This window comes from Hippocampus bargibanti, linkage group LG11 (genome assembly GCF_051943395.1).
Source record: "Hippocampus bargibanti isolate YZ-2025 linkage group LG11, ASM5194339v1, whole genome shotgun sequence".
NCBI lineage: Eukaryota > Metazoa > Chordata > Actinopteri > Syngnathiformes > Syngnathidae > Hippocampus > Hippocampus bargibanti.
Genome location: NC_142744.1, coordinates 2,235,891 through 2,257,500, shown reverse-complemented (window position 1 = coordinate 2,257,500; position 21,610 = coordinate 2,235,891). Strand labels below are relative to the sequence as shown.

The following is a 21,610-nucleotide window of genomic DNA, read 5'->3' as shown; positions in this document are numbered from 1 at the left end:
GTAGTAGTAGTAGTAGTAGTAGTATTTTATTAGTATTATTATTATTGTTATTATTACTATTATTAGTAGTAGTATTATTATTGTTATTATGAGTACTATTATTATTATTATTATTAGTAGTAGTAGTAGTAGTAGTAGTAGTATTGTTATGATTATTATGATTATTTTTGGTAGTAGTTGTAGTAGTCGTAGAGGTATTATTATTATTAGTAGTAGTAGTAGTACTATTATTCGTACTATTATTAATGCTATTATTATTTTTATTAATTATTAATAATTTTATTATTATTATTATTATTATTATTAGTACTATTATTAGTACTATTATTATTGTTATTATTAGTACTATTATTAGTAATAGTATTTTTCCCACTTTGAGTGAAGGGAAGGGCACAACTTTTGCACAACTGACAAAAATGTTGAAAAATTCTCACCAGCGACTATTGTGCGATAATTCCACGACTAAAAAGGACACGGCGAGGTCCAGCTCATTGTCGAACTTTGTGCGATGCACCTCTGGCATCGGCTTCGAGACGCCCACTTGCATCCCAAAACGGGAAATTGTGGCGTTTATGTGTCACACAAACACATCGGACGTAATGAGCGTTGAGTGGAAGGCGCACAGACGAGATATTAATAGCGAACTTTGTGAAAGAACTCGTTAATGAGGGGCAGGCATCAAAGAAAGAATGATTTCATTCAGACTCACTAATTAGATCGCCAGAGGAGACAAAGGGGCACTTTGGGGGCTTGTTTTTAGCATGCTTGCTAATACAGTGATACCTCGGTTTACGAACCCCTTGGCTTACGAACTTTTCGATTTACGAACGTTTTTTTTCGGGATACACATGGAGCTGCCGCTGCTCACCCAGAGAAAAAACTGATCCTGTGACTGTAAAGTGACCTTGAGAGTTTTAAAAGGCGCTGATAAATGAAATGTATTATTATTATGATTTAATGCTGATGAAATCCGCCACTCCATTCCATCAAGCCATCAACGACCATCACAAAGGTAAATAAAACCACTTTATTATACAGTACAGTTTATTTCTTTCATTATAATACCATAGCACATTTATTATACGTAAAATAAGGTATAGTTTGTGTAGTTTAAAGGCTTAGAAAATTAGAAAATTATGTTTTATGGGGACTTTGGAACGGATTATTCTCATTTTAATGGTTTCGTATGGGAAATTATTTTTTGGGATACACACTCTGTCTGGGAACCAATTAAATTCGTAAGCTAAGGTATCACTGTACTCTGAACTGATGCTAACGCGTGCGTCGCCCTGTTTTTGTGCGCCAGGAGAGGCTGAGAACATCTTGACCTTTGACCTCTCCAAGGAAGGCGGTAAAGGGGCCTCGGTGGAGAAGGCCGACCTGTGGATTTTTCTCAAGGTGGCAAGGGGAAGTCGGGCCAAAGGGAAGGTGAAACTTCAGCTCTACCAAGCCGAGCAAGACACGCCCACCTCGGAGAAAATGGCCGACACGCGTCGAAGCGGCTGGCACGTCCTCGCCGTCCAGCACGCCGTTCAGTCCTCGCTGGACCGCGCCGACGAACCGCTACGTCTTCGCCTGTCCTGCCCGCTCTGCGCAGGTACCGGCGCCGCCCCAGTCTCATCTTCCGCCGGAAGCGACCAATCGCACCGGCCCTTCTTAATGGCGGCGTTGCGCTCCGGAGAGGAAGTGAGGCGGCGGCGCACGGCTCGCAGTTTGGAGTGCGACGGCAAAACGCGCACGTGCTGCAAACAACAATTTTACGTGAGTTTTCGGGACATCGGTTGGAGCGACTGGATTATCGCGCCGTCCGGTTACCATGCCAACTACTGCGAGGGAGATTGTCCCAACCACATGGCGAGCGTCGGCGGCTCGGCGCTCTCCTTCCACACCGCCGTCATCAACCAGTATCGCATGAGGGGCTCCGGACCCTTCCACAACGTTAAATCGTGCTGCGTACCCACGCGACTGCGCGCCATGTCCATGTTGTACTTTGACGACGAGCAGATGATCGTTAAAAAAGACATCCATGATATGATCGTGGACCAATGCGGCTGCTCGTGAAAAGGTCAAAATGGAGGATTTGATTATTGTTTTTTTTTCCATATTGGAAAGTAAACGGGAGTTTAATTAAAAACCGAAACGTACGACGTTATTATTCATTTGTTCCCTTTCTATTTGGACTTTGCGTCAAAGTCTCGGTGGTGGATGCCGAATGCTCGCAGTTGACCAAGAAGCAGACCAGAAGGCAGGAAGCCAAAGATGGAACGTTGGCTTTGTGAGGGAATTTTCAAAAGCCTTCACGTAGGAAATGAAGTACAGTCAAACCTGGGATTATTTCGAACGTCTCGACCAATTTGGTTTTCGACCAAAAATTTGTTTTTTTTTTTTCATGCCTTGTTTTACAATTGAATATTGGTTTTCAAGCAAACTGAGCGCACCTGAACGCACCACTCGACTCCGCTCCCTCCGCTTCCCTACACGTCACTTCCTGGTGTTCTCGTCTCCTGACCAACGTATTATCGTCGCGTAGCGTTCCATTGTCAGCAGGCGTGAAACATTGATTATAATGGGAAAATTTTGGGTTCTCTTCCAATTGGGTTTTCGACCAAAAATGTCCGTTTTATTATGCCTCGATTTACAAGCGAAAATTGGTCCTCGAGCAAACTGAGTGCACCTGAATGCACCACTTGACTCCCCTCCATTTCATACCTCCATTCACTCTCTTGTGTCCGACGCATTATCCTCGTTTGAACAGGTGTGTTTGTGTTGTTCAATCACGCAAAAAAAGCTAAATTAGATATTGATTACATTAAATATTGTGGGAAATCTTTCCGTTCTAGTCCAATTGGGTTTTCGAGCAAAAATGTCTTTTTTATGCCTCGATTTACAAGCGAAAATGGATCCTCGAGAAAACTGACTATACCTGAATGCACCAGTCGACTGTCCTCACTTATACGTCACTTCCTGATGTCGTGTTTCTTTGTAACCGACGCATTATCGTCGTGTGGCGTTCCATTGTAGGCGTTTTTGGAATGTTCAACCACGATAAAAGTTACAAGACTAAACAAAAGCAGACATTGATCACATTGAACATAATGGGAAATGTTTCGGTTCTTATTCAATTCGATTTTTACACCAAAAATGTCATTGTTATGCCTCGTTTTACAATCTAAATTGGGTTATCGAGCAAACTGAGCGCACTTGAATGCGCAACTCGGCTGTCCTTCGCTTTCTAGACGTCACTTCCTTGTGTCGCGTCTCATTGTGACCCACGCGTTCTCCACGAGAAGCGTTCCATCGTGAGCAGGTGTGTTTGTATTGTTCAATCACGCAAACAAATATTGATAATAATGGGAAATGTTTCGATTTTCAACCAAACCGTTTTACAAATAGTTTTCTGGTCGAAAACCAAGGTTTGACTGTATGTTTTGATGTTTGTCCATCTCCCACCTTCTGCTAGCGAGTGGGCGTGACCGGCCCCCACGCCCCCGCCTCTTCTTCCGATCAAGTGGATGTTCCGGTCAAATGAAAGTTTCCAGACTGAAGAAGCAGGCCAGCCAAAATTGGTCACTGTGGCAACAATGTGTTTGTTCACTGACCTACAAACTCATGGCTGAGTCGAGGACTTGATTTTAGACAAAGAGGGCAACACAATGCATTGTGGGTAGTGAAGCATGTGGCCATAATAGCAATCAAATATTATTAGGATGGCATCATTCGGCCAAAAGGTAACATGACATATGGTCCAAAGTATGTACGTTATGCGCGGTTATTATGGATTGATTGGTCGGCTAATCATATCAAACCTTAGTTTCACATTCCTTTTGATGCAATTTGAACGCACTTTTCTAGCAAGCGTGAATCCCAATTATGGATTTGCATTTTTATACAGTAGTGCTCTACCATCAACTTTAGAAGCATAGTGCACAAGTAGGTCACCAAGGTTACGAACGCCGATGCACCCGCATGCTCTTGTTATTCGTCATAAGCCAAGAAATATCAATCTGCTATTTTTAAATGTTACACATGAGAAAAAAGATGTTTTTATATACTGTTACATATTGTTTGAGTGTTGACTAACTTCCAATCGTGTTGTCTCAGTTGTAAATTTGGGACTGAAAGTGGTCAAATAAATGAATTGTTTTGTAGAAATCCAACCATGCAGTTTTGTGGAAAATGCTTTTTTTTCCCGATATCTTAAACAACAAAGGATGACTTTAAAAAAACAGCAAACAGCAACTTCCATCTCCGTGAAATGACATTTGTAGACATTTGTCATGACATTTGAAACAATTTCCTCAAAATGACTGTAAAAAGTCAAAAGGCCTATTACAATATGAATCCCAGGCAGCAAGAATCAGATGAAGGCTTCGGGACTCACTCACTCACTCACTCACTCACTCACTCACTCACTCACTCACTCACTCACTCACTCACCTACTCACTCTCCCACTCTCACTCACACTCTCTCACGCTCACTCACTCTCACACTCACTCACTTCCACTCTCACAGTCACACTCTCTCTCACACTCACATTCTGTCACACTCTCTCACACTCACACTGTCACACTCTCACTCACACTCACTCACCCACTCTCTCTCACTCACTCTCTCACTCACACTCTCACACAAACACCTACACACACACACTCACTCTCTCACTCACACTCTCACAGTCACACGCTCTCTCACACTCACACTCTGTCACACTCTCACACTCACACTATCACTCTCTCACACTCTCACTCACACTTCCTCACTCACACTCCCTCACTGACACTCTCTCACTAACACTCTCTCACTCACTTGGTGCAGGGTTAAACAAATCTGTGTGAAAATGTGCTTTTAAGAAAATCCTTCATGTCCGTCAGTCTAATTTGATGATATATTGCTGGCGGGAGTGACGAGCTGTTGGGACAATTGTTCTGAATGATATTTAGCCTTTCCACACGGTTTCCGAATGAACTTTGACCTTTGGCCACATGCTTGCTCTTCTTGATCATCTTGTCGTCAATCACATGCGACCTATCTGCCACTGAGCATCTGTGAAATTCAATCCTCCGAGCCTCACCGTGATCATCATCATCAAGTTTTTATAGTAAAGTTTCAAAATTCAAGTCCCATCTCAAAACCCACCTATTTAAAATTGCATTTTCTGTGTAGCTCTCTGTTTTGTTTCTATGTATAATTGTATTTTATTTATTGGATTCTATTTGTGAGTGTATTTTATTTATTATAGTACCTATGCTTGTCTGTGACTCTAAAGTGTCATTGAGAGCTTTGAAAGGCACTTAAAATGTAATGTATTATTATTATTAATGCGAGGGACTGGTGACCCTTCCGAAAACATGTTGAACAAGTGTGAAATATGAACACACATTTTTTTTTCCCCCCGGTGCTGGCCTGCTCAAAGCGATGACGGTTATCTTGAATTAGCTTCTTTCACACTCACAGTCAATGTGTCAAGTGTTCTTGTCAGCTTTAGCTGCTGTGATGGAAGCGGGGGCGGCCATCCCACGGGGCCAATCGAGCTAGCCACCCTCATCAATGCGCACTGACGTGGCCGCAACACCGCCTGCGCACTCACTTATGACAACTCTCTGAATAAGAGCAAAGGAGAGGAAGAAGAAGATGTAACTGTGGAAGATTCATCACATATTCATGCCGATTATCACTAACACAGTCAATGGAGTTGAGGGTAATAGGGAGTGAGAGAGAGAATTACTGTCAGAATTATTATTATTATTATTATTATTATAAATGAGCTGTAATTGACACCACTTGTGGAGCTGGGCTTCTCCCATTCTTCTTGATCCAACTGTGCGCCACACACCTGCATTTTTGCTGTGGCGAACAGAAAATAATGTGAAAGGGCCACATAGAAATCGAATTTTTATTGAGTGGCAACGCAAGATGGCCGCCAAAGGATTCCCTTCTCACGACGAGAGCGTTTCAGGTTCACACTTTAAATAATAATAATAATAATACATTTTATTTTAAGTGCCTTTCAAAGCTCTCAAGGACACTTTACAGTCACAGACAAGTATAGATACTATCATAAATAAAATACAATTACAAATATAATACAATAAATAAAAAACAACTATAAACAGAAACGAGATAGAGCTACACAGAAAATGCAATTTTAAACACTTTTTCATTCTTTCAACAGTGTCCGAGTCGTGAAATTTAAAATAAGGGCCCCAATTTCATTGACGTTAGAATTTCAAAGATTGTACTTTATTATTTACAATTACACTAATTTAATTTTGACGTCACGTAAAAAAACGATTTTTTTTTAAACAAAAAACAGCTCATTCTCCTGCCGACAAATAGTCAAAGTTAACTTAATTTGTGATGACGTAAATTATTCTAAAGTATTTAAAAGACTAGCGTACTGTTTTTTGCAATAAAAAGGCGAGTTTAACTGCCGGTAGTCGACCGCATGGAATTGTTGGATATACAGTTCAGTATTAGTATTTCTAATACAAATATCGCGATACTATGTAACAATGCATTTAACGTAACAGACCGCTTAACCCGGAAGTGACTGACAAGTACTTCCGTGTCATCAGCCCGCTGAGCTGGCCGATAGGTAACCGCGCGCGGTGAGCAGCGCAACGATGAACCCGGCCGGTTGGCTGACGGTGTGCGGCTTGGCTCTCCTGTCCGTTAGCCTTCCGTCGGACGCTTGGGACGCAGACCTGGAGCTTCTGGACTTGGTCGAGGAGATCCCGGAAACCTTCTACCACTTCATGTCGCTCGAGCAGGTTCGTGGCACTCCGACCATCTCCATGGTAACATGAACGTCGACCTAAATGGTGTACGATGTGGCCCGGTTCCAGTCCATAGACGGCGACGGGATAGCAACTTTATGCTTACGGTTAATACAGACGTGGAACTAGTCGTTGCTATGTTAGGAGGATTGATGAAATCGCTGGTGTCAAAGTCAAGACCCAGGGGCCAAATCTAGTCCGCCACATTATTTTATTTGGCCCGTGAACGGAAACTAAACTTGTGAAATTGCTAAAGCTTTTATATAATAACGATTTTTATGTATTTGCGTATTTATTAAGTATTTTTCTTTATTTATTACATACGTATTTCTGTATCTTTGTGTTGTCATATTATTTATTTATTTATTTATTGTTTTTTTCATAAATCATATAAATATTCTATCATAAATATTCAACGCAGCATAAGAAAGCTTAGACTCTCTTCTTTCATAAAAAAAAGAGTTAATTCCCTTGAGAGTACCTAGCTAGCTATCTATTTGTTATCTACTTGCTATTTATTGGCTATCTATTCGCTATCTAACTAGCTAGCTGGCTACCTAGCTAGCTATTTGCCATATATCTGCTATCTACTCACTAACTAGCTAGGTGGCTACCTAACTATCTATCTATTTGCTATGTATTTGCTATCTAGCTAGCTGGCTGGCTACCTAGCTAATTTTTTGCTATCTATCTGCTATCTATTCGCTAAATCTTTTTTGTAGTTGCTATCTATTCGCTATCTAACTAGCTATATAGCTAGCTATTAGTTATCTATTAGCTAGCTAGCTAACGTTTTATGTATTTGTGTTATTCCGGGTTGAGTGAACGCTGGCGCGTGCGGCTGCCGCTGCTCACCCGCAGAAAAAAATATCCTGTGACTGGAAAGTTTCCTTGAGAGTTTTGAAAGGTGCTTGGAAATGAAATGTATTATTCTTATTATTTTTTTCTGATGAAAGAAGTTTTTTTTTTACGCTGCATTGAATGTTTTTGTCGTCCTACAAGTCAATATTCTGTGGGTTCCTGGAATTTGAGTGAAAATGACAAAAACCCTGGCACTGGAGCGGACACATTTCTTTTGCATATCGTCTGGCAGTGAATGAGTTAATTTGTTAATTTTTATTTTATTTGCTCTATAAACCAATATGTCTTGTATTTTGTACATCCGCCCCCATTTCAAACTCAGATAACTCCAGACCCATATAACTTGGGAAATAACTCTTTAACCTTCAGGTCGTCAAGCGACATGATAAATCACACGTTTTATCATCATCTGATTTTCCGTTCAGGATGCGTCGGCTTCCGAAATCAAAAAGGCTTATCGCCGCCTGTCGCTCGTCTTGCATCCCGACAAGAACAAAGACGAAAACGCCGAGACGCAATTCCGACAGGTGACCAAAAAAAAAATCAGGACACAACTTGAACGTTTTTTTTTTTGGGCGAGAAGATAATGAAAAATGATCACATGACGCTCCACAGCTGGTGGCCATTTACGAAGTCCTGAAGGACGACGAAAGACGACGCAGGTGAGCTGCCTTCCGCCGTGACGCCTTAAGCTCCGCCTCTGACCGCCATTTTGGATGCCCTCTACGCAGGTACGATGACATCCTGGTCAACGGCCTTCCCGATTGGCGCCAACCGGTCTTCTACTACCGCCGCGTGAGGAAGATGAGCAACGGCGAGTTGGCCTTCTTGCTCTTCATCATCGTCACCGTCGGACATTACGCCGTCATCTGGTCCGTCTACCTGGAGAAGCTGCTGGTGAGTCGCGTACGCTTCCGTGGGCCGAATAAAAATGCCAGATTTGGCCCCCGGGCCTTAACTTTGACACCTGTGCTATGTATGGACATATTTTTCGTGTCAAAAACTGGAATTTCACAAGTTTGATTGGCTATCGCGGGCCGAATAAAGTGATGTGGCGGGCCGGATTTGGCCCCCGGGCCTTGACTTTGACACCCGTATCTTATAGGATGAAATGCTGGCCAAAAAGAAGAGAGAGAAGAAGAAGAAGATCAACGCCAAAGAGGAAGTCAAGCACGGCGCAAACGACAGGTACTAGCTAGCTGGCTACCTAGCTAGCTATCTACCTAGCTAGCTATCTATTTGCTATCTAGCTATTTTGTTAGAACACCATTTAACGCAACATATATATATGTGATATCTATGAGCCCAGTGTGACGTCGTCATTCATGTGTATGTACGTCTATCTAGCTAATAATAATAATAATAATAATAATAATAATAATAATAATACATTTCATTTCTAAAACTCTCAATGTCACTTTACAGTCACAGGATCAGTTTTTCTGTGTGGGAGCAGAGGCAGCCACATACGCCAGCATTCACTCAACCCGGAAGTAACTTCGATAGAAAGTTAGCTAGCTAGCTAATAGATAACTAATAATTAGCACATATATATGCTGCGTTAAATGTTGTTCTAACAATATATCTAGATAGCAACTAGATAGCTAGCTAGGTAGCCAGCTAGCTAGCTATTAGCTATCAAGCTGACTAGTTAGCTCTTTATTTGAGTCAGGAAACATATTAGCTATTAAGCTAGCTAAATACATATTAGCTATCTATTAGCTAGCTAGCTTTCTATTTGAGTTATTCCGGGTTAAGTGAACGCTGGGGCGTGTGGCGGCCGCTGCTCACCCACAGAAAAACTTATCGTGTGACTGTAAAGTGACCTTGAGAGTTTTGAAAGGCGCTTAGAAATTAAATTTATTATTATTATTATTATTATTGTTATTATTATTATTATTATTATTATTGTTATTATACGTGTGTAGGGCTCAAGAGCGCCCCCACTGGCAGGACATCCTCCCTTTGAAAGTCAGCATGTGGCTCTACCTGTCAATCAAACACATGCCGCAAACCCTGCAGGTAGACTTTGTGTGTGTGTGTGCATGTGTGCGTCTTTCCGGAAGCTTCTTGTGCTTTTCAATGGCAGGAAGTGCAGCAATACTACGAGGACTACAAGCTGATGAAAAAGGAGCAACAGAGAGAAGAGGAAGAGCAAGAAAAAGCTCAACAGGAAGTCGCCAGCAGTAAGAAAAATCACTTTATTTCTTCCACGTTGTCAAACCGAAGCATCACATAGGTCATGTGACCTTGCGCTTTCAGGAGAAAAGAGGTCAAAGGTGAAGAAGCCAAAGATGGACTTCCCTATCTACCAGCCGTCCACAGATGAGACAAACTACCAAAGTTACCATCAGACTGGATCCATCCAGGAAGTAGAAGAACAAATGGACCAATGGCTGCAGGACCAGAAGCCCGCTAGGAAGCAGGTGCTTTCTTCTTTTCACTAGCGTTAGCGTGCACTTACGCTAAGACATCTTTGTCGCCGATATTAGGCGACAAAGCATGCCATTTTGCTGCGGGGGACAGAAAATAGCCACATTGAAATCGAATGGTGAATGTTTATTGAGTGGCAACGCAAGATGGCCGCCAATGCTTTGCCTTCTCACTACGGTAGCATTCCAGCTTCAAACTTTTTGATTCTTTCGATAGTGTCTAAGTTGTGAAATTTAAAATAGGGGCTGGCTAGATAGCTATGTAGCTATCTAGCTAGATAGCAAGCAACTTAGGGGGACAGAAAATAATGTGAAAAGGCCACATTGAAATCGAATGGTGAATGTTTATTGATTGGCAACGCAAGATGGCTGCCAACGGTTTGCCTTTTCACTACGGTAGCATTACAGGTTCACACTTTTTAATTCTTTCGATAGTGTCTGAGTCGTGATATTTTAAAATAGGGGCTGGTTAGATAGCTATCTAATAGCTATGTAGCTTGTTATGTAGCTATCTAGCTACTTAGCATGCTAGCTAGGGGGACAGAAAATAATGTGAAAAGGCCACATTGAAATCGAATGGTTAATGTTTATTGAGTGGTCACACTTTTTGATTCTTTCGATAGTGTCTAAGTTGTGAAATTTAAAATAGGGGCTGGCTAGATAGCTATCTAGCTAGTTAGCATGCTAGCTAGGGGGACAGAAAATAATGTGAAAAGGCCACATTGAAATCGAATGATGAATGTTTATTGATTGGCAACGCAAGATGGCCGCCAATGGTTTGCCTTTTCACTATGGTAGCATTACAGGTTCACACTTTTTAATTCTTTCGATAGTGTCTAAGTTGTGAAATTTAAAATAGGGGCTAGCTAGATAACTATCTATTAGCTATCTAGCTAGCTAGCAAGCTACCTTGCTAGATATCTAACTTATCCTGTGTCATTGAAGTTAGAATTTCAAAGATTGTACTTTGTCATTATCTGTGTTTACGATTACATTCATTTAATTTTGACGTCTTGTTAGCATGGAGCACACGCTAAGTCGTCTGTATCGCCGATATTAGGCCACGGAATGGAGCGAGGAGGACATCAGCCTCCTCAGCAGGCTGATGGGAAAATTTCCCGGAGGAACGCCGGGTCGATGGGACAAAATCGCCCACGAGCTGGGAAGATCCGTCACCGATGTAAGTCGCAATTCGACGACCTTGACTCGTTAGCATGCTAAGTCGATATTTTTTTTTTGTTTTGTTTCCCGCATTTCTTCTTCTTCTACAGGTTACCACCAAAGTCAAACAAGCCAAAGATCTGGCCCAGCTCAGCACAGGTCCACCTCCACCTTCTTGCTACACCCAAAACTTGTCTCCTTTTATAATAATAATAATAATAATAATAATAATAATAATAATAATAATAATAATAATTATAATAATAATCATAATCATCATCATAATAATAATATCTGCATCTGCTCTGCTTCACTTGTCATCGGCATCTTGCTTCAGGTCTGGTGAAGCTATCCGAGCTAAAAGGGCCTCCCGTGAGGTCACTTCCTGTTTGTGACCCCACGACAATGCGCGGAGAGGCGGCGGAGCACGAACACGCCGCGGCGGTCAAACGGAGGAACAGGAAGTGCGCGTCGGTCGCCGCCGCCGACGAGGGAGAGAGCAGCCGTCTCAAATCCCGACGGCAGAAAGATTTCGACCCGAACGAGGTGGACGACGAGGACGAATCGCCATCGACGCAGGAGAACAAGGACAAGGCGGAGGTGGCGGTGATGGCTAGCATGTGGACTCAGAACCAGCAGAAGCTTCTGGAACTGGCCTTACAGCAGTTTCCCAGAGGTAGCGCCGAGCGCTGGGATCGCATCGCTAAAGTGGTTCCGGGGAAGAGCAAGGTGAGCCACGGAATGAGCGCCGGACGCCGCCAAATCTCAGTGAGGGAAACATCCAAGATGACGCAAAATGGCGGCCATTTTGTTTTTCAGGAGGACTGCATGATTCGTTACAAGATGTTGGCGGAGTTGGTGCAAAAGAGAAAACAAGCAAAGAGCTGATAAAGTCCGACTCCATCTTCAACTTGTGACCCCTAAAAACACGCTCACGTATTTTTTGTTTTGCAACAGGATGGACTCGCGGGGTAACCCTCATTTCTTCATGTGCCTTAGCCCCTCTCAGCATGATGCCTGTTCAGCGCTTTTATGACTCAGAATTAAAAATATTTATTATCAAACTTATTATCTCTATTTCAATTCTTGCTCGTCACATGATAAAAACGACCATGTATAGTAAGGCGTTTTTTGCGAAAAAAACGACCATGTATAGTAAGGCGTTTTTTTCCGGCCAAAAAAAAACCGACCATGTGTAGTAAGGCGTTTTACCCGAAAAAAAACCCACCATGTATAGTAAGGCGTTTTTTTTTGCGAAAAAAACGACCATGTATAGTAAGGCGTTTTTTTGCGAAAATAACGACCATGTATAGTAAGGCGTTTTTACCCGAAAAAAACGACCATGTATAGTAAGGTGTTTTTTTGCGAACAAAAAAGACAATGTATAGTAAGGCGTTTTTTTGCGAAAAAAACGACCATGTATAGTAAGGCGTTTTTTTTGCGAAAAAAACGACCATGTATAGTAAGGCGTTTTCCGGCCAAAAAAAAACCGACCATGTATAGTAAGGCGTTTTTTTGCGAAAATAACGACCATGTATAGTAAGGCGTTTTTTTGCGAAAATAACGACCATGTATAGTAAGGTGTTTTTTTTTGCGAAAAAAAACGACCATGTATAGTAAGGCGTTTTTTTGGCGAAAAAAAACGACCATGTATAGTAAGGCATTTTACCCGAAAAAAAACCACCATGTATAGTAAGGCGTTTTTACCCGAAAAAAACCACCATGTATAGTAAGGCGTTTTTTTTTGCGAAAAAAAAACGACCATGTATAGTAAGGCGTTTTTTTGCGAAAATAACGACCATGTATAGTAAGGCGTTTTTACCCGAAAAAAACGACCATGTATAGTAAGGTGTTTTTTTGCGAACAAAAAAGACAATGTATAGTAAGGCGTTTTTTTGCGAAAAAAACGACCATGTATATATAGTAAGGCGTTTTTACCCGAAAAAAAACACCATGTATAGTAAGGCGTTTTTTTTGCGAAAAAAACGACCATGTATAGTAAGGCGTTTTACCCGAAAAAAAAACCACCATGTATAGTAAGGCGTTTTTACCCGAAAAAAAACCACAATTTTGCGAAAAAAAAACGACCATGTATAGTAAGGCATTTTTTGCGAAAATAACGACCATGTATAGTAAGGCGTTTCTACCCGAAAAAAACGACCATGTATAGTAAGGCGTTTTTTGGCGAAAAAAAAACGACCATGTATAGTAAGGCGTTTTTACCCGAAAAAAAACACCATGTATAGTAAGGCGTTTTTTTGCGAAAAAAAAAATGACCATGTATAGTAAGGCGTTTTTTTGCGAAAAAAACGACCATGTATAGTAAGGTGTTTTTTTGCGAACAAAAAAGACAATGTATAGTAAGGCGTTTTTTTGCGAAAAAAACGACCATGTAGTAAGGCGTTTTTTTCCGAAAAAAAACGACCATGTATATTAAGGCGTTTTTTTGCGAGAAAAAAAACGACAATGTATAGTAAGGCGTTTTTTGCGAAAAAAAATGACCAATATAGTAAGGTGTTTTTTTGCGAAAAATAACGACCATGTATAGTAAGGCGTTTTTTGCGAGAAAAAACAACAATGTATAGTAAGGCGTTTTTTTGCGAAAAAAACGACAATGTATAGTAAGGCGTTTTTTTCGCAAAAAAACGACCATGTATAGTAAGGCATTTTTACCCGAAAAAAAATGACCATGTATAGTAAGGCATTTTACCCGAAAAAAAGCCACCATGTATAGTAAGGCGTTTTTTTGCGAAAAAAACGACCATGTATAGTAAGGCGTTTTTTTTGCGAAAAAAGCAACCATGTATAGTAAGGCATTTTTACCCGAAAAAAAATGACAATGTATAGTAAGGCGTTTTTTTGCGAAAAAAACGACAATGTATAGTAAGGCATTTTTTTTTTCCGAAAAAAAACGACCATGTATAGTAAGGCGTTTTTTTGCGAAAAAAAAACGACCATGTATAGTAAGGCGTTTTTTGCGAAAAAAGCACCCATTTATAGTAAGACATTTTACCCGAAAAAAAATGACCATGTATAGTAAGGCCTTTTACCCGAATAAAAAACACCATGTATAGTAAGGCGTTTTTTTTTGCGAAAAAAAACGACCATGTATAGTAAGGCGTTTTTTTGCAAAAAAAACGACAATGTATAGTAAGGCGTTTTTTTGCGAAAATAACGACCATGTATAGTAAGGCGTTTTTTTGCGAAAAAAACGACCATGTATAGTAAGGCGTTTTTTTGCGAAAAAAACGACCATGTATAGTAAAAAAAAAACGACCATGTATAGTAGCGTTTTTTTGCGAAAAAAAAAACGACAATGTATAGTAAGGCGTTTTTTTGCGAAAAAAATGACCAATATAGTAAGGCGTTTTTTTGCGAAAAATAACGACCATGTATAGTAAGGCGTTTTTTGCGAGAAAAAACGACAATGTGTAGTAAGGCGTTTTTTGCGAAAAAAGCAACCATGTATAGTAAGGCATTTTTACCCGAAAAACACAACCATGTATAGTAAGGCGTTTTTTTTGTGTGAAAAAAACGACCATGTATAGTAAGGTATTTTTCGCCCAAAAAAACGACCATGTATAGTAAGGCGTTTTTAGCCGAGAAAAAAAAGACCATGTATAGTAAAGCCTTTTTAGCTGGAAAAAAGACCATGTATAGTAAGTCATTTTTTGTGAGAAAAAAACGACAATGTGTAGTAAGGCGTTTTTACCTGAAAAAACGACCATGTACAGTAAGGTGTTTTTTGCTGAAAAAAAACCCCACTATGTATTAAGATGTTCACGGATGAACCATGGGGATGTAGCTCAGTGGTAGAGTGCATGCTTTGCATACATGTGGTCTGGTGTTCAAACCCCACCATCTCCACTAGGGCTTTTTGCTAAATTTTCCCATTGTGGGACAATTGAAGGTTTTCTCATTCATATGCTTATAAAAAAGTATAGTAACCCGTTTTTGGCCAGAAATAAACGACCATGTATAGTAAGGCGTTTTTTTGCGAAAAAAAAACAACCATGCATAGTAAGGCGTTTTTACCTGAAAAAAAAACGACCATGTATAGTAAGGCGTTTTTTGCGAAGAAAAAAAAAACGACCATCTATAGTAAGGCGTTTTTTTTTTCCGAAAAAAACGACCATGTTTAGTAAGGCATTTTTACCCGAAAAAAAACGACCATGTATAGTAAGGCGTTTTTTGCGAAGAAAAAAAAAAACGACCATCTATAGTAAGGCGTTTTTTTTTTCCGAAAAAAAACAACCATGTATAGTAAGGTGTTTTTACCCGAAAAAAACGACCATGTTTAGTAAGGCGTTTTTACCCGAAAAAAACCACCATGTATAGTAAGGAGTTTTTTTGTGAAAAAAACCACAATGTATAGTAAGGCGTTTTTACCTGAAAAAAACGACCATGTATAGTAAGGCGTTTTTTTTACGAAAAAAACGACAATGTATAGTAAGGCGTTTTTAACCAAAAAAATGACCATGTATAGTAAGGCGTTTTGTGCCGAAAAAAAACAACCATGTAAGGCGTTTTTACCCGGAAAAAAACCACCATGTATAGTAAGGCATTTTTGACAACAATAAAAAAAAAACAACCATGTGTAGTAAGGCGTTTTTGGCACAAAAAAAACTAGCATGTATAGTAAGGCGTTTTTTTGTGAAAAAAACGACAATGTATAGTAAGGCGTTTTTTAGCGAAAAAAACGACCATGTATAGTAAGGCGTTTTTACCTGAAAAAAACGACCATGTATAGTAAGGCGTTTTTTTACGAAAAAAACGACAATGTATAGTAAGGCGTTTTTAACCAAAAAAATGACCATGTATAGTAAGGCGTTTTGTGCCGAAAAAAAAAACAACCATGTAAGGCGTTTTTACCCGGAAAAAAACCACCATGTATAGTCAGGCATTTTTGACAACAATAAAAAAAAAACAACCATGTGTAGTAAGGCGTTTTTGGCACACAAAAAAACTAGCATGTATAGTAAGGCGTTTTTAGACGAAAAAAATGACCACGTATAATAAGGTATTTTCTGATGAAAAAAAACACCATGTAAATTAAGGCTTTTTGGCACGAAAAAACTGACCATGTATAGTAAGGCGTTTTTAGTGTTAAAACCCCACCATGAATAGTAAGCCGTTTTTTACGTGCAAAAAAACAACCACGTATAGTAAGGCATTTTTGGCCGGAAAAAAACTACGATGTATAGTAAGGCAATTTTAGCTGAAAAAAGGGACAATGTATAGTCAGGAATTTTTCCCCGAAAAAAGCTCAACAGGAAGTTGCCATTTGAAAGAAAATCACTTTTTCTTCCAAGTTGTCAAAACGATGCGTCACGTGACCTCACGCTTTCAGGAGAGCGTTTTGGTGGCATAAAAATCAACCTCCACCTATTTGTGCCTAACGGATTGTCTCGTTTTCACAAGTAGGGGAAGGAAACTGAGTCGAATCATTTCAGGAAATTGTTATCTTAACTTTTTTTTCTGACAGATTAAAATTTCAATTCGACTTTCCGGAAGTCAAAACAGTTCAAATATCTAGCGGCCATTTGTCTCGATAGCCATTCCCAATGCGAGACAGAGACATAATTTTCTCTCTATTGACGTGACGTGTCTACGTGGCAGCCATCTTGGAAAGGTCAACCTTCCAATTAAAGGCAAAGCACAAACATACGTCGGTGTGGATTTTCTCTGATCTGACAAGGTTTGCTCAAGGCTCCATTTTTGCCAACATAAAAACGTCTGCCATCAATAGGATATCAGCTCAGTTTTGTTAAAGGAAATATAAGTACTTTAAACACATACACACGGATACAAACACAACCCGGAAGTATTATTTGGCTGTTTGAAAGTTCTCTATAAATATACATCTTGACAGAGGGTCGCGCTAGTGTGCGTCGGCATCTTTGTTCGTTTTTTCGTCTGTTTACAGTCGATTTTGACCTACCTAACTTGGAGTCGCCAAAGGCACGCAGCTGAAAGGTACGCAGACTTAGAGAGCTCTTCACATCCGGTCTCGTTCCTGTCGAAGACGAAACAAAGTTCACCGTTATCACCAGAAGCTAACAAGCCATTAAGCTAAGTGACCGTCGTCATACATCGACAGTGCAGTAAGTTGACGTCATGTTGTATTTTTTTTCCGTCGATTTCTTTCTCTACTATGATGTTTTTCGTATGACTACTAGCTAGCTGTGTCAAACATAATAATAATAATAATAATAATAATACATTTCATTTATAAGTTTTTCTGCGGGCTAACAGCGGCCACCAGACGCGCTAGCTTACCCTGGACCCGGAAGTAACGCACACATACACTACTAACTCTAATATAAAAGGCACAATAATATTCATATAAAGTAACTATGTTTTTTTGCAGCATTGCGTTTGTGTAGCTTTCGCTTCGGACTTTTTTTTTTTTTAATATTAAGACTTTTATTTTGGCAGCATCGTGTTTGTGGAACTTTCGCTTTGGACTTGTTTTTTTTTTTTAAATTTACTGTATATATTTTTTGCGGCATTACGTATGTGGAACTTTTTTTTTAAATATTATTATATAACAGATAAATTCATTTTTTTTAAATTAAAACAGTATCAAATAGGTTCAAATTGGGTCTAAAATTAATAATATAAATATATAAACATAAGCTCTCTATTTGCTATCTAGCTGGCTAGCTATCTAGCTAGCTCTCTATTTGCAATCTAGCTGACTAGCTATCGAGCTAGTTCTCTATTTATAATAATGCATGTCATTTCTAAGCACATTTCAAAACTTTCAAGGTCACTTTACAGTCACAGGATCAGTTTTCTGTGGGTGAGCATTCACTCACCCCGAAATAACTCAAATAGATAGTCAGCTAGCTACCTATTATATGTATTATATTATAGCTAATAGATTGCTAGCTAGATAGCCAGCTAGCTAGCTAGTATATAGCCAGCTATACAGTTAGCTAGCTCGATAGCCAGCTAGCTAGCTATCATATGTATAGCTAGTAGATTGCCAGCTAGCTAGCTATCATATATATATATATAGCTAATAGATAGCCAGCTAGATCACTAGATAGTTGTGATCTAGCTAGCTATTAGATATCAATTAGCTAGCTTTTTATGTTTGAGTTACTTTCGGGTTGAGTGAACGCTGGCGCGTGTGGCTGCCGCTGCTCACCCACAGAAAATTTTCTCCTGTGACTGAAAAGTGACCTTGAGAGTTTTGAAAGGCGCTTATAAATGTATTATTATTAAATCACGTCAATCAAGGAGCATTCAAATGATTCACCTCGCGCTGTCACTCTTCCTTCCTGATTGGTCGAACGAACATGTGTCCCCTCCCCCAGGTAGGATGAGTGGTGCGTGATGTCACTCCAGGACATGTTAGATGAGCGAATGGGCGTGGCCAAAACCCTGTGTCAGCGAGCCGAGCAAATGGGTCCCGCCGTAGAAGGACGCGGAAAGCTTTGCAGCAAACTCCGCGCCGAGTTACGCTTCCTGCAGCGAGCGGAAGGCGGCCATCTTGTCCTGAAAGAGTCTCACCTGCACAGCACCAACCTCACCCACCTGACCGCCGTACTGGATTCGGCCCAGAGCTTAGAAGGCGTGGTGGCGGTCCTCCACGTCTTTTCTTACCGGGACGCCGCCGGCGACAAGCGCACGCTGGCGGTGGACGTGGTGGCGGACGGCGGGCACACGTGGGTGAAGGCGGTGGGTCGGAAGGCGGAGGCGCTGCACAACATCTGGCAAGGTCGTGGGAGCTACGGTGCCAAGAGCGTCATCGGGCAGGCGGAGGATTTTGTGCGCGCTAGCCGTCAGCGGCCCGTCGAGTACCGCCACCCTCGCGTGGTCTTCGCCTTCTATAACGGCGTGTCCAGCCCAATGGCGCGGCGCCTGGAGGAGATGGGCGTGGCGGTCCGCGGCGACATCGTAGCCGTCAACGCCGAAGACGACGAATCTGAGGAAGCAGACGAGAAGCGCCAGGAGGTCAAAGACGAGGAGTCCGAACCCACCCGGGTGGACCGCGGTACCGTCGTGGCCAGACTGGCGTTCCCCGCCGCGGCGCACGGCGAGGAGTGCGGGCGCGTCAACATGGACGTCACCGCGCTCATCGCGTACGTGTCGTCGCTGAGTCACGGTCGCTGTCATCTGGCGTTCCGCGAGCCCGTCTTGACCGAGCAGGCGGCGCAGGAGCGGCGCCGCCCCGTCCTGCCGCTACTGGACGCTTTCATGGCGGGGAAGGAGCTGTACGCCTGCAGCGCCGCCGTCGCCGACTTCCGGCTCATCTTGGACACGTTGGGCGGGCCCGGCGAGAAGGAACGGGCTCGCCGGCTCCTGGCGCGCCTGCGCCTGGTGGACGACCGGCCGTCGGAGCGGGCGTTAACGCTAGCGCCCAGCGCTAAGGTCAACCGCCGCTCACGCTTGATCTTCGGTACCGGCGATGAGCTGCGCGCCGTTACGCTAACCGCTAACGGGCGTTTCGTCAGGGCGGCGGCCAATCAGGGCGTTGGGTTTAGCGTCTTCTTGCATGAGCCGCGGGCGCTAACGGAGGGGAAGGAGTGGAGGGCCACGCCGCTCCAAAGTTGACGATCCTTTCGCTTGACTTTCGCACTTTCAATTGTTTCTTTGGGTTTTCTTCTGCACGATTAAAGCATCAAACACACTTTGATTTTCGGCATCGTTGCTGCAGGTTGCAGAAGTAAATAGATTAATTCATAAAAATGAATAAATTAAAAAAAAATAATAATAATAATAAATGAATCATTCATTCAAGTGAATGATAACGAAATAAATAAATAACCCATTCATCTGAATGAATAAATAATAAAAAATAAATACATGTAAATTATTAATTCACGTGAATGAATAAAATACATAAAAACTAATGCAAATCATTCATCTGAATGAATAAATAAAAATAAATGAAGAAATATAAATCAATCATTCAACTGAATGAATAAAAAAAAATACATATAAATTATTAATTCAAATGAATGAATAAATATAAATACATAATTCACTCATCTGTATAAATAAAAATAAAGAAATTTATAAATACATATAAATTATTCATTCATATGAATAAATAAATACATAAATATATAGATCATTCATTTGAATAAATAAAAATCAATGAATATAAATAATTCATTCATATTAACGAATAAATAAAAATAAAGAAATTAATAAATACATATAATTCATTCATCTGAATGAATAAATACATAAAAGTAAATGTAAATAAATCATTCATCTGAATGAATAAATAAAAATAAATGAAGAAATATAAATCAATCATTCAACTGAATGAATAAAAAAAATACATATAAATTATTAATTCAAATGAATGAATAAATATAAATACATAATTCACTCATCTGTATAAATAAAAATAAAGAAATTTATAAATACATATAAATTATTCATTCATATGAATAAATAAATACATAAACAAGTATATAGATCATTCATTTGAATAAATAAAAATCAATGAATATAAATAATTAATTCATATTAACGAATAAATAAAAATAAAGAAATTAATAAATACATATAATTCATTCATCTGAATGAATAAATAAAAATGATTAAATAACAATAAATCATTCATATGAGTGAATAAATAAAAGTAAACAAACTAATAAATATATATAAATTCATTCATTTGAATAAATAAATACAAATAAATCTAAAGAAATCATTCATCTGAATGAATAAATAAATAAAAATCAATGAATATAAATAATTCATTCATATTAATGAATAAATAAAAATAAAGAAATTAATAAATACATATAATTCATTCATCTGAATGAATATATAAATATATATAAATTCATTCATTTGAATAAATAAATACAAATAAATCTAAAGAAATCATTCATCTGAATGAATAAATAAAAATCAATGAATATAAATAATTCATATTAACGAATAAATAAAAATAAAGAAATTAATAAATACATATAATTCATTCATCTGAATGAATAAATAAAAATGATTAAATAAAGATAAATCATTCATATGAGTGAATAAATAAAAGTAAACAAACTAATAAATATATATAAATTCATTCATCTGCATAAATCTAAAGAAATCATTCATCTGAATGAATAAATAAATAAAAATCAATGAATATAAATAATTCATTCATATTAACGAATAAATAAAAATAAAGAAATTAATAAATACATATAATTCATTGATCTGAATGAATAAATAAAAATGATTAAATAAAGATAAATAATTCATATGAGTGAATAAATAAAAGTAAACAAACTAATAAATATATATAAATTCATTCATCTGAATAAATAAATACAAATAAATCTAAAGAAATCATTCATCTGAATGAATAAATAAAAATCAATGAATAAAAATAACAAAATAATTCATTCATC

At 39.4% G+C, this 21,610-nt stretch overlaps 3 protein-coding genes and 1 long non-coding RNA gene across 7 annotated transcripts in view; 3 read left to right on the top strand and 1 right to left on the bottom strand.

Annotated features, from left to right (window-relative positions):
* Positions 1 to 4,128, top strand: part of LOC148891107 (inhibin beta A chain-like) — a 113,765-nt gene extending 109,637 nt beyond the window's left edge. For 2 of the 4 annotated variants that reach the window (XM_089009120.1, XM_089009119.1), the window contains one exon: positions 1,307 to 4,128. In XM_089009120.1, coding sequence (XP_088865246.1) covers positions 1,307 to 2,061 — 755 coding nt within the window. In that variant the 3' untranslated portion in view covers positions 2,062 to 4,128. The remainder of the gene's footprint in view (positions 1 to 1,306) is intronic. The other 2 variants (XR_016116535.1, XR_016116534.1) reach the window with 2 other exon arrangements.
* Positions 4,129 to 6,574: 2,446 nt separating this feature from the next.
* dnajc1 (DnaJ heat shock protein family (Hsp40) member C1) lies at positions 6,575 to 12,299 on the top strand. The gene is made up of 12 exons (XM_089008787.1): positions 6,575 to 6,771; positions 8,064 to 8,165; positions 8,254 to 8,300; positions 8,370 to 8,535; positions 8,744 to 8,826; positions 9,567 to 9,660; positions 9,728 to 9,824; positions 9,901 to 10,064; positions 11,131 to 11,250; positions 11,342 to 11,390; positions 11,569 to 11,960; positions 12,051 to 12,299. Exons 1-12 carry the CDS (start codon positions 6,625 to 6,627, stop codon positions 12,117 to 12,119), a joined length of 1,530 nt encoding a protein of 509 aa, XP_088864913.1. The 5' UTR covers positions 6,575 to 6,624; the 3' UTR covers positions 12,120 to 12,299.
* LOC148891105 (uncharacterized) lies at positions 10,017 to 18,504 on the bottom strand. The gene is made up of 3 exons (XR_016116489.1): positions 17,324 to 18,504; positions 17,173 to 17,247; positions 10,017 to 10,151 (listed from the first exon to the last, which is right to left on the bottom strand). It is a non-coding gene; the product is annotated as an uncharacterized LOC148891105 (long non-coding RNA).
* Positions 16,929 to 19,873, top strand: lg11h7orf25 (linkage group 11 C7orf25 homolog). Its single transcript, XM_089008788.1, has 2 exons — positions 16,929 to 17,335; positions 18,557 to 19,873. Exon 2 carries the CDS (start codon positions 18,576 to 18,578, stop codon positions 19,794 to 19,796), a length of 1,221 nt encoding a protein of 406 aa, XP_088864914.1. The 5' UTR covers positions 16,929 to 17,335; positions 18,557 to 18,575; the 3' UTR covers positions 19,797 to 19,873.
* Positions 19,874 to 21,610: the final 1,737 nt, after the last annotated feature.

What these genes read in the sequence shown, in the direction of transcription:
- dnajc1 (XM_089008787.1), top strand. Translation starts at nt 6,625, where the DNA reads ATGAACCCGGCCGGTTGGCTGACGGTGTGCGGCTTGGCTCTCCTGTCC. An exon ending in TCTACCTGGAGAAGCTGCTG is followed by an intron (nt 8,536 to 8,743) that starts GTGAGTCGCGTA and finishes CGTATCTTATAG; the next exon opens with GATGAAATGCTGGCCAAAAA. An exon ending in TGGTTCCGGGGAAGAGCAAG is followed by an intron (nt 11,961 to 12,050) that starts GTGAGCCACGGA and finishes TTTGTTTTTCAG; the next exon opens with GAGGACTGCATGATTCGTTA.
- lg11h7orf25 (XM_089008788.1), top strand. Translation starts at nt 18,576, where the DNA reads ATGTCACTCCAGGACATGTTAGATGAGCGAATGGGCGTGGCCAAAACC.